This window comes from Antedon mediterranea, chromosome 7 (assembly GCF_964355755.1).
Source record: "Antedon mediterranea chromosome 7, ecAntMedi1.1, whole genome shotgun sequence".
NCBI classification, from domain to species: Eukaryota; Metazoa; Echinodermata; class Crinoidea; order Comatulida; family Antedonidae; genus Antedon; species Antedon mediterranea.
The window spans coordinates 14181187-14194306 of NC_092676.1; the positions used below are offsets into that span (position 1 = coordinate 14181187).

The 13120-nt window shown below is 31.2% G+C and overlaps 2 protein-coding genes across 2 annotated transcripts in view; one reads left to right on the top strand and one right to left on the bottom strand.

Moving 5' to 3' along the window:
- The window catches only part of LOC140055431 (uncharacterized), a 64707-nt gene extending 57732 nt beyond the window's left edge, over positions 1-6975 (bottom strand). The window contains exon 1 of the mRNA XM_072100769.1: positions 6877-6975. Within this exon, the coding sequence (XP_071956870.1) occupies positions 6877-6975 (99 nt within the window). The remainder of the gene's footprint in view (positions 1-6876) is intronic.
- Positions 6976-8542: 1567 nt separating this feature from the next.
- On the top strand, positions 8543-13115 carry LOC140055432 (uncharacterized). Its single transcript, XM_072100770.1, has 2 exons — positions 8543-11425; positions 13020-13115. The coding sequence occupies exons 1-2, from the start codon at positions 8543-8545 to the stop codon at positions 13113-13115; spliced, it is 2979 nt and encodes a 992-aa protein (XP_071956871.1).
- The last annotated feature ends 5 nt before the right edge of the window (positions 13116-13120 follow it).

The window sequence follows — 13120 nt, forward strand, 5'->3', positions numbered from 1 at the left end:
CTCAAAACAGTCAAACAGACTTGTAGATACTTCAAAGACAGCAATAGTTTAGCTATCTCAGCAGTCGTATCAGAATTAGAACACCTCCCATATATCCTTCATAATAATATGTATGTACCACTGTATATACCACCATATATTCTTTTGCAGGATATAAGGCGGGGGGGGGATGATTATTATGATCTCATCAAATAATAAATGATTATCATTTTATCCTAACAATTTGCTTTTTTCAAGATCTAGTGAAATTTGTATTTCTCAATGCAATATAATACAATGATAATACATTTTCTTTTAAATTTTGATTTTTTTCTTTTTTATTTAGAAACTAAGAAAAGTTTGTAAATGTTTATATTCTGTACAACCATATCTATATATAAATTATGGTTAACTAGATGGTACGCTCGCTTCTCTCGCAGATGGTTATCGAATACACAGTAATTTCAGCGTTAAAAAAAATGTTTTTTTTTAAATGTACGTACTGCAGGACTATAATAGTTATTGTCGTACAGAAATGACTAATAGACACGATGATTTATGTATTAAACTAAAATTAGTATATATGGTATAAGAATGATTGTATTATAGTACGAGTATAATTATAAATATGACCCCAAAGATTCAGAATAATGTACTTGATTTGTCTTTGGTGTCAAGGTCAAAGGTCATTTCAGTACGCCATCTAAAATATGCTAATCTCTTAATCTAATAGGTATTTTGAATAAGAATGTACGAGTACAAATATAAACATGACCTTTAAGATTCAGAAGAGCACATTTGATTTTGTATCTTACTCTGGGGTCACTGGGAAGGCCATAATATAAAAATATTCAAATTATCCTTTAAATCAATTTGCATAGTAGTCTTACTACTATTAAAAACATAGCATTGAAGCAGATTGATGTCTGCACACTGCGCCCACACCCCTCCCACAGATTACTACGTCAATGATTATTATACCAGTTTGAACAAATTGAATATTATAACTAATAAATTTACATAGGATCAGTAGGTCATTTACTTTATACATGGAGTAAAGAATAATTCTTATTCTTTACTCCATGCTTTATACCATACAGCTTATTCTGATAATACATCATTTAAGTACTTTAGTAGGCCTACGAAGCTTAGTACCTTACATTTCTTAAACATTGGTCACAAAAATGTCTAAATAATTCTTTGGTGGGACTCTGGAGCAATTCTCGCTGCACTGAGGAGTCAGTAAAATTACGTCATATTAGACCAAAACATCCTATAAACTTAGCTTTCTGGTAAATTATCACCCATAATTTTGTTTTAAATCGAATTTTCTACAAAAAAAACTAAGCAACAACAGTTGCAAAAGACTAGTTTTGTATAGTATACTTTATAGTAAGTATCACAATGTTCTTCTTCCTTACTTACTGTATTCATTGCATTCTGGATTGAAGCATCATTTTGCTAATAAAAGTATTAATAAATACTGTTACTTGATACTAATATATACTGTTAATTAAACATTTCTGTGTTTAGATCAATTCTAACATACACTAAAATATGAATACAAACTGCACCTGATTTTAATGATGATTTTTTTTTCTTTCGTCACATAGTCTCTGTATTCTTAATACACAGAATTCTCTGTATTCTTAATACACAGAATATGTCATCTTTCACTACTGCACCCACTTCGGTTAGTACAACTTCACCTTCCCAATGTTAGGAAATACAAATCAAATGCAAATCTTTAAGAACACATTTATATTTCTATTAAATACATTTTTGTTCAAAATACCTGATGTTTAGAGGGATAATTAGCATATTTCATATGGCATAATTAGATGACATTTGACTTTGACCCCTAATACAACTCAATTGCATTATTCTGAATATTTAGGGTCATATTTATATTAACTGCAATTTTGTTAAAAAGTTTTGAGAGAAATTTTTTCATATTTTATAATTGTGTAATTAGATGACCTTTTAAACCTTTACCTCTAATACAACTCAATTGCATTATTCTAAACCGTTAGGGTCATGTTTATATTTGTACTTATAGTTATACATTCTTATTGAAAATATCTAATAGATTAAGAGATAATTAGCATATTTTAGAGGCCTTACTTGGAATGACCTTTGACCTTGACCGCAAAGACAAATCAAATATATTATTCTGAATCTTTCGGGTCACATTTATATTTGTACTTAAACATTCTTTTTCAAAATACCTAATGGATTAAGAGATAATTAACTGTAATGACCTTTGACCTCCAAAGACAAATCAAATATATTATTCTGAATCGTTGCGTCATATTTATATGTGTGTTCAATACATTCTTATACCAAATTCTTTATGGTTAAAGAGATAATTGGGATCAAGGTTGTGAAATGGCAGCCATTTTGATTTTATGCAAATTAGGTCATTTAAAATGGGTAGATCAGGGTAGATTTTAGATATATATAGTTGAGGATGTTTTAGCAAAAAAACGAGCTTTTCCAATTTGTTTGACTCAAAAGGCTATTTCACCCATCTAAATTAGTTAGAAGAATATTTATTTATCATTGGGCTTTGACATCAAGTATGAATAATTATTTTTTAAGATTGAGAGATTTTCGAGGACATTTTATTACCTATATTATTAAAATATACATTAAACAAATCTGAAATTTCATTTCCATCCGTTATCTTTATATTATTTTCAAGAAAGAACTGTGCTATTTTTACCCAATATTTAGTTGGTATATTTTTCCATGTTTGCTTAATATTATTTTTATATAAATTTAATTTATTTATTTTTAGCCGATATATTATTAGTTTTTAAGAATAATTAATTATACAGTCTATTCTTGGTATTTATCGATTTTATTATGGCCCAAGTGATCCATGGTTTTCTTTCCTTTCTTCTTTTTATTTTCTTTTTAGTTATTTTAATATGATTGTCATAAGCATTGGAAAAATTAATAAAAAAATATAACATAAGCTATATTACAGCAATTATTAACATTAAAGACGTCGCCCCAATCAGTTTCATTAAGTTGTATACCCAGTTCCGAAATAGTTTTACTATTTATTTTCCTACAATAACTATATTTTTGTTCATTGGTATTCAAAATAATGTTATTATCTTTTAAAGTAAATATCGGAAAATGATAAATAAAATGCCAGATATAAATGTGTTATTCAATATATTGGTGAAAATATTATCTTTGAGGGATGCATTGTTTGTATTGACTCGGTTTATCAATAAGGGAGAAAATAATTTGAATACATATAATTAAGGAATTTAGCTGTTGGACCAGATAATTTTATCAGATCAAGGTTAAAATCGCCACAGATGTAAGCAGGTTTTTTTCATTAGAAATAAGTTCAGTATTTTTCGAAATATAATTTAAGAATGGTTCGACTGGGGTGTCAGGAGCTCGATAAACAATTTCTAGAACATTGATTCATATGAGGTACAAGGTAAATTTAATCCTCTCTGATTTGATAGTTAAGGGTATCTCTTATGTATAATGCAACCCCTTCTCCTCGTTATGTCGCCTGTCCGTTTGAACAATACTGCAATGTGTGTTAATGGTGGAGGTTTGTTGTTATTATCAAAGAAATCAGAGAAATCTATTAAAGTCAAATTCATGATTTAAAAAATTAAAATTCAAGATAATCGGTAATAGAACTAATATTCTTTTTTAAACTACGAGAATTTATATGAATTAAACATAAATCTCCTATTTTATCTTTTGTCCGGGTAAAAAATGGTATGATTTTGCTATTAAAAAAATAAAAAAATAAATCAATGTAATTTTTTATTCATAAATCAAAATATAATTCAACATTTGAAACACTGTTTAAAAGTTTATGTCAAGTGAAAATATTAAAATTCATAAATATGAAATATTATTTATAAAATTAATTATTCAAAGAGTTATAAAGAGAAGCAATATTGTTAAATGTTATCAAAATATTTATTTCCACAAATTAAAAAGTTATGCTTGGCATATTAAACAAGACAATATATGAACACATTTAAGGCGAAACTTTAAGAATTGGCGTTTGATATCTGAATTTTTTAGTGGATCCAAGTTCTTGGTTCTTGGTTGCAAGTTTCTGCTGAGCAGAATAAAATCTACAAAGAATGAAATCTACAAAGTGATGTCCACACCAAATACTGGTTATGTTGTTTTGGATTTAAGTTTTGTTCTTTTGTGGATTGTTGTTTTAAATACAGACCACAATCTTTTGTGATTAATAAACAACAGTTAACACCTTTGTACAGTACTTTTCAGCCTACAGTACAAAAACACTTTTTAATTATAATGCCATCCCGTCTATAAAACAAATGTCCAATCCGTAACATTCAATACATTTTGATAGTAATGTGTTTTTTTTTAATAAAAAATACAAGGTTTAAAAAACATGTTTAAATCTATTGCAATTTAATATCCTTAGGAGTTGAAAATTAAGATTTAGAATTAAGAATAAAAATGCATGTATGAAATTAATAAATGTTAATACAATACATGATTATGAACAATTGGAGCTTTATGTGGAAAATTTTAACAAGGTGCATGGGTTTATGAAATGGATTTAAATGATACGTCCCATCCGTAACAAAAATGTCTGTCTCGTTCCTATGACTATCTCATCAATACATTTTTTTGAAATATGATATTTTTAACAAAAGTTTCAAAATATTTGTTTATAATGTATTGCATATTTCTTAAAAGTAGAAAACAAAATATTAAATTGTGGCATCAATACTTTTAAATGAAATGTAAAAGACACCCCAAAACTCTTATTAAAATGTCGTGGACTGGATAATTATGAATTTTGAAATGCATATATGAAATTTAATAAACAAAATATGTGTTATAAAATCCTTGACTATGTACAATAGGGACATAATAGTAACTATATCTGGCAAAAAAAATGTTTAAAAGATTCATGGTTTTTTAAATAATTAGGATTTAAATGATGTGTCCCGTCCGTAACAAAAATGTCCCGTCCGTAACAATATATTTTTGAAATATGATATTTTCATCAAAATATAAAATTTTCAAAAAATGTGTTCATAATCTAATGAGATATAGTCCTTATGGGGACAAAATGAATATCAAGATTTTTGCATAATTACTTTTAAAATAAATGTAAAAAAACACCTAAAACCTCGCGGACGGGACATTTATGAATTTGAATTGCATGTATGAAATTAATAAACAACCAAATTTTAATTAAATACTTGATTATTTATTATTGAGACATAAAGTAACTATATCTGTTGATAAAACAGTAATAAGAGATGCATAGATATATAAATAGGATTTTAAAATGTCCCGTCCGTAACGTCAAATATAGTATTTTCATATTTAATATTCAATAACTTAAAAAATAAATATCAGAAAAATAAAAAAAAATGTTATTTAATAAACTTCAATGTCTACTTTGAGAAATGGCCAAGAGTAAGTTACATCAAAATCAGTAAATGAAATTTTTCAACCCACGGACCAAATACTGTGGAATCTCCATCGTTATTTCCTATGTAAAGATATCATATACAAAAAATCAATGGTGTGATCATATTTGAAGCTGATGAGTTACCGGTATATGATTAAAAGGGAATGCACTCCCAAGACAAAATGGGCATTAAAATATCAAATCAACATTGTTAACAGGTATAAAACATTTATGGAATGACTGTTTAAGGCATTCAAGAACTAAAGCAGAAATGTACTTATTTCACATACGTATATCAGTAGTTATTTTTAGAATAATTCTGTAGTAAATTCTTTAGTAAAGATACAAGTTTGAATAATGACCAGATGAATATCATAAAAATATGAATTAAATGTAGCATAATAAAAGAAAACAATAATAAAACAAAACAGAAAAACATGCATGCAAATTAGGTAGCATACGCGCTATGAATATGTATATATATAACAATAGCATGGGCATACAAGTACAAAGGCATAGCGCGCGTTAACAACGTAAGACGTTTATAGATGCTTTACAGTGGTAAAGATTAAGCATTTAAATAATGAAAAAATAAAAACAAAACAAATTATGTGTAACATAATGTAACTTCTATTATAAGTTATAAATTCTAAATATTGGGACTTCTGTAAAGAACACTGTTAATATATAGGTCACCCTTTCGAAATACTGGTTTCTTCTTTCATTGAATGCTTTAATCAAGATATCCGAAGAGGTCGCTCCTGAAGATCTTCTAACACATGCATTTCTTTCTATTCAATTGGGCCTTTAAGCGTTTCAATTGAGATATTATTGCAAATTTTTCAGTTCTGTATAAAAACCGTGCAACAATTTGCCTGTGCTTATCCTTCAAAATGTTACCAATACAATGAGCATATTCAATATTAATATTTTTATCCTCCATTTTTAAATCTTTTTTAATAAACTTGTTAAGGACTTCTTCAGCGTTTTCAGCTTTAATTTCTGGTATCCCAACAAATCTAAGATTAACACTTCTAGTATATCTCTCATGCGCAAGCGCACTTGATTTCACACTATCCATATTGATTTGTAATTCCTCAAGTTTGCCATTCAACGATGTTATTTTGTCAGTAAGTTGCGTATTTTTTATAGTTAGTTCTTCTTCAATATTTTGGTATTGGTAAATTTGGGTTTTTTCAAGTACCATTCAACGATGTTATTTTGTCAGTAAGTTGAGTATTTTTTATTCGTTAGGTCTTCAATATTTTGGTATTGGTAAATTTGGGTTTTTTCAAGTTCCACACATTTATGTTCAATATTATCCATCCTTTTAACTATGGCGGTCTGATTAATCAGAATTGAGTCAAGCTTACCCCTGTTATCTTCACAGATCTTGGCCAAGTCTGCTATCTTCGTCATAAGCACGTGGTGGCAAGCCTGATTACATCAGAAGTCTCAGGATCTGCACCATTTTCGTCATCACTGGGGCTGAGGCCTAGAGATTTGGGCAAGACTTTTCCTTTTGCTGGATTTTTAGGCGGCATTTCTAAAATATAAATATACAATGGTGTTTAAACAACAATATTAATCCAGGTTTGATGTATTTTTTACTATTGTGGAGTCAACGTAAATAATGTATTCTCTGGGAGAGGTGTGCAGATAACGTCTTACTCAATCGTCGCCATTAAGTATCCTGAAGTCATACAATTCATTTGATAAAGTTCTACATGGAAGAAACGTTCTTCTTTAAATTACTCCCAATGATCGATTTATTGTATTATATTTAGTTTAGTTAAAGTTAGTTATTCAGGTCTTTTCCCCCAATATGTCCTGGACCGCATCGCATATTGTGAGTGCCACGGCGATTCAAACAAAGATGCGTGGTCAACAAAAAAATAAAATAAATACAAACAATGTTTGATCGTGTGTCACGTAGGCGGCCTAACAGGCACTACAGTAAATTATTATGTTTAAGACAAAAAACAAGTTGTTATTGCGATCATTTATTTAGCAACCCATGCTCCGCATAGTATTTTTCTGCCTTATTATGTGGTTATACTTTGCATGGGCAAGTATAATAAAAGCGCACTCTGATAAAAGTGCTTTGACAAATTATTAAAATAAAAACAAATTGTATCACGAATAAAATCTGGAACTACTTCCATTGATTTGTTATACACTATCCCTTCACTTTAAATATATGTAGGCTAAAAAATTAAAGCAACAGTGGATATGGAACTTTAGACTATTTTTTACTGTTCAGACTTTACGAAAATAAAAGACGCTAAAGAAAAATTGTGCTGTGTAAATTAGATATGCGCGCAAACATAACCGTGCTCCTCAGTGTGTTTGGAATTTCAGTTTTTCCAAGTGAATTTGACTTTGCTTTGGTGTTTTGGATGTATCCAGTCGTTATTATTTCACTTGTGAACATTCTTGATGGTATTTATGTTTGATCTGTGGTCCAATTTTGTGGATTTTAGATGTTTTTTGATGTATTTGTGCCGTCGGAACTAAGGAATTCCGGATCACGCCGTGATTTGCATTTCGCGCCAAACCAGCTGCTGTAGTACGGTGTAGTACAATGGCTCGCTAGTTGATTAGCTGTACCGGTACAACAAACACATATCTGGACCTATTTGAATTGCCTTATTTAACAACATAATGACTCTATTTAGTTGTTTGATGACGTTACTCTGCACATTATTTCTGAGATCAATCATATTTCAACCAGGTTCATTTGATTGTCTGGTTCGTCAACTCAGCTATCATAACGAAAATGTTCACTATAACATCCGTGTCGGTGAGTCATGTTCTCTTTTTTTGCATACATGTGCTAGCATTAATAACACCACAAGAAAACGATATATAAGTAGGCCTGTGAGATATTACGCCAATCATTATTCGACTTTTAACCTATGTTTGTTGGTTAGTGGCGACATTCATCCTCACCCAGGCCCAGAGCTGATGCATAGGAACAAGAGCCAGCATATTGGAAACGGTAATAGTACGAAGAATACATGTGAATCTTGCGCTAAAACGGCGAGAAGCAATCAAAAATGTCTGATTTGCTGTGAATGTCATCACATATTTCATATCAAGTGCATACCTATGAGCAGCGATAGTTATGTGTTTTATCAAGATAATCCATGGGCGTGTAACATCTGCTCCCTACCACAACTATCGGACTCATTTTTTGACAACTCATTGAACAACAACAACAACAGTATATTGTCACTTGCATCCAGCAATACATCAACTGATTCTTCCATCTTTGAAACTAACCTTATTCAAGTTGCTTTATTTAACGCCAGAAGTGTGGTGAATAAGATCGAAGAATTCCATGCGCGTATCGCAATTGATGAATTGGATATCTTGATTGTCACAGAAACGTGGCTGGACTCCTCTATTGATAGTACGGAACTGTTTCCAGACTCATTCGTTGTGTACAGAAAAGACCGTTCAAGACACGGTGGTGGTGTTCTGTTAGCTTTGAAGAACGCATTTAAATCCTCTATTGTTGACTTTCCTACTAACATTGAGGTCAAAATTATTGAAATAACTGTAAATAACAATTTTAACGTTTTAATATGTGCTGTTTATAGGCCACCGAGTTCAAATGACGATTGGCTCAATCAATTCCACGATGTCGTTGATTTTATCCTTTCTATTTTACATAAGTACTGTGGTGTAATTTTAACTGGTGATTTTAATTATGATTACGGTGTTGATAGTCCCTTAGTTTATAAGAAATTTAAAGAAATTATTGCTCCACTTGATACTATACAATTTGTTGATTTTTTTACTCGTGTATCTAACACCAAAAGTAGCATTATTGATCTGGTCTTGTGCAATAACCCTGACATTGTATGTAATTTCAGAAGTCATCCCGGTCTCAGTACAAGTGACCACCTTGGGGTTTATTTTAATATTAACGCTAGATGCAGTAAAGTTAAACCTGTAGATAGATATTATTATCAATATAGTAAATGTGACCATGACGATCTTTTTACAACGTTGGGGGCGGTTCCTTGGGGACTGTGCCTGGAACAATCAGACTGTGAGGAAATGTGGGAAAATTTTAAAGACCTCTTTCTCGCCACTATCAACGATTGTATCCCTAAAGTCAAAAGTAAAAAAAGAAACAGGCCAGCTTGGATAACTCAAGAAATGGTTACCATGGCTCGTAAAAAGAAACGAATGCTAAAAGAGGCTCATCGTCATCCTCATAACCTAAATAAGATGGACAAATATAGAAAGTTTAGTAATAAATTAAGAAACCTAACAAAAAAAGCTCATTTACAATATATTAGGAAATTAAGTGTCGCCTGTGTAAATGGTGACTCCAAACGTTTTTTTAGTTATGTTAAGACAAGGCGTAAGACTGGACAAGTCAAAAACTTTGTTTTTAATGGTATACCCTTGGTTTCCGATATCGATGCGGTAAATGCATTTTCCACATTCTTTGCGTCAAACTTTAACGAACCTAATCGTAATTTCAATGTTAACCATGAGATCTGTAATTGTGTTCACCCAGATATTGTTCCCCTTAATAACATTAATATTACTGAAAAAACTATCTTCGAGGCTCTATTGTCATTGAAACCCAACAAATCCCCTGGACCAGACGGGATTACACCTAAAATGTTATCCATGTCAGCTCCAATTATTGCCCCAGTGTTGTGCAAAATGTTTAACAAGTTCTTAACGGATGGCTTTGTACCAAAAGATTGGAAACTCGCAAATGTCACTCCTATTTTTAAGTCAGGTAATCGTAACGATGTTAATAATTATCGACCCATATCGCTATGTTCTATTATAGGTAAGGTTTTTGAACGTATTATAGCAGATAACATTCTTTTTCATCTTCAATTTTTTGGATTTATAAGTCCCACGCAACACGGGTTTTATCCAGGTAGATCGTGTGTTACACAGGCCTCAGCGTTATATCATGATTGGTCACAAACAATGGATGTTAGACAACCTCCTGTAATTGATGCAATATTCCTTGATTGGGAGAAGGCCTTTGACCGTGTTCCCCATGATTTAGTAATCAAGAAACTGCACAACATGGGAGTATGTGGATCTCTCCTAAAGTGTCTTCACTCCTTTCTCAGTGACAGATTCCAACGTGTTGTTCTTAATAAGGAGCATTCTGATTGGGATAGAGTGGGCTCGGGTGTTCCTCAGGGATCAGTGTTAGGCCCGCTTCTATTTAATCTCTTTGTTTATGACCTACCTCTAAATACCTCTTCTGTTATGAAGCAGTATGCAGATGATACAGTAATTTATAAACCTGTATTCAGTCGTCATGATGCACTTACCTTACAACAGGATCTTTGTAAAATTTCCAAATGGTGTGAGGATAATAAAATGAAATTAAATGCAAAGAAGTGTAAAGTCATGCACATAACTAGGAAACGTAATTATATCCCTCATTTTATTTATACAATCGAATCCAATCCCCTTGAAGCTGTTAATTCACATAAATATCTTGGTATTAACTTCTCACGTGATTTAACATGGTCTGCTCACGTTAATGATGTATCGATGAAATCAATGAGAATGCTTGGGTTTATCAAACGGTTTGTAGGTTTCAATGACACCGAAATTTTACTACGACTTTTTAATGCACTATGTCGACCTGTTATTGAATATGGTGCTCCTGTGTGGGATCCACATCAAAAACAACATAATATAGCTATTAACAAGTCATTAAGACGGGTTACTAAATTGTGTGTTGAAGGCGATTTCACTGACAGGCTTAAGATACTAAATTTACCAGATATGGTTCAAAGAATGAAATTTCATAGTATAATTTTTGTAGTTAAGTGTTTGCATAATTTAATTGATTTTGATATATTTGAATACCTTACAATTAATTCTCGGTATCCAGAGTCGCTCACCTTTAAACACATGTATGCTAGAACTAATGCATTTAAATACTCCCTGTTTGTTAATTTTCCTCGAATATGGGAATGTATCCCGCATGAAGTTCGTAACAAAGTCCTGTTTAACTTTGGGGGGTTTAGAAGGGATTTGAAAAAATGTATTACTGATATCGAATTCATCTAGACTATCACTGTGTTTTTATGTCTTTTGCGTTTTTCGTACTATTAGTTGGGAAAGCCACTCGACAGTGCAGTTCTTTTGAACTGATCCACTTTTGGTTACCCGCAGGTGCTGATAGTACTTTGTTCTGTTTTGTTGAATGATGCCGTGCCTTGTTTATGATTTTTGTATGTTACCTGGAAATTGAATAAAATAAAAATAAAAAAAAAAAAAATAACGAAAGTATAAAATGCCAGACTATATTAGTTTGGGTGTTTTTCGTGGTGTATCAATTATTTGATACATTAGAGATAAAATAAAAAAGTGGACAAAAATCGAACGAAAAACACATTGCTGCGGGAACACGAATTGTTAAGTTTATTAATTTACATTTTATATTTATTTCACTGGTTTTGATATTTTGCAATTTTTTTTGTATGGGAGATTTGTTACCTACTTGCTACTTTTTAAATTAAATTGTGGTCTACCAGTAACCCATGCTCCGCATGGTTTGCTTGCCTTAATAATAATTCGCATGGCATTAGAATGCGCACTCTTCCCGGCCCCTGACAAATTATTTTAAAAAAAACCAAACACATTGTCAATAATACAATTCGGAACTATTACGGCCATTGATTTTGTTATACACGGAGTAATTACTTTATTTTGAAATATCTGTAAGCTACAAAATGAAAGCAATACTGGATATGGGACTTTGTGCAGTGTGAATATTAATCTAGTGTGCGCCTCAGAAAGTGACAACGTGCAGGAAAGGGACATGCACGTTGAAGTCTGTTAATCAGTCGACAGATTAAAACATTTTAATGATAAAATATGAATTGGTAAGTTATCAATTAAGATGTGAAGTATTGGAATAATAATAATGCTTACGGACTCTGAAATCAACACAAAAGGTAGTCGAAATTAGATGATACGCTCGGACACAAACCTTTACATTTTGGGTGTATTTTTCGTTGATATTTGATATTTAACAACCTCCCATAAAATGCTGAAAAGCTAAAAAAAATGACACCTATTTTGATTCGTTTTATTTGTGTTTTTTAATTAATAATTATTTTTTTTCATTTACAATTGTTTTTATTTTTAATGGTTTTTTATATTTTGCATTTTTTTTGTTGGTTTGGTATCATTTTTTGCTACTTTTATAATTACATTGTGGTTTAGATTTTTTGCTTTAAGCGGAGATACTTATTATTTAAACTATCGGGGATTTGAACTCGAACCTACTAACTAACCTGCTAAGCATTAATAATAATGGCAACGGCGATTTACTCACTGAGCTAAACCGTAATTTACAAATTACATTCTGTTCCAAGGATAGGTGTAATAAATTAAAACTTCAACAGTATCATTCGATACGGTTGACTAACGACTGTTTTTTTTTTTTCGGGGCCCAGCATGGTATTTGTAGATCCGGCCATGGCGGTACACAATATTAGTTTATACAGTGACGTAACATGGTCACCGAGACGTCAAATTACTGCTTTTTTTTAAAGTATTTATCTATAAAATTCAGGAAAGTGACATAGCCTATCGTGTGCGGCTCACCAATAAACATCAGTGTGCCAAATGTGGGCACGTACCGTTTAGTGGTTTTGGAGGAGATATGTAATACGC

Bases quoted from the DNA above. Each gene is read 5' to 3' on its own strand.
- LOC140055432 (XM_072100770.1), top strand. From the start codon at position 8,543: ATGAGCAGCGATAGTTATGTGTTTTATCAAGATAATCCATGGGCGTGT. The intron at 11,426-13,019 runs GTTCGTAACAAA...TATAAAATTCAG, and splicing joins GGGAATGTATCCCGCATGAA to GAAAGTGACATAGCCTATCG.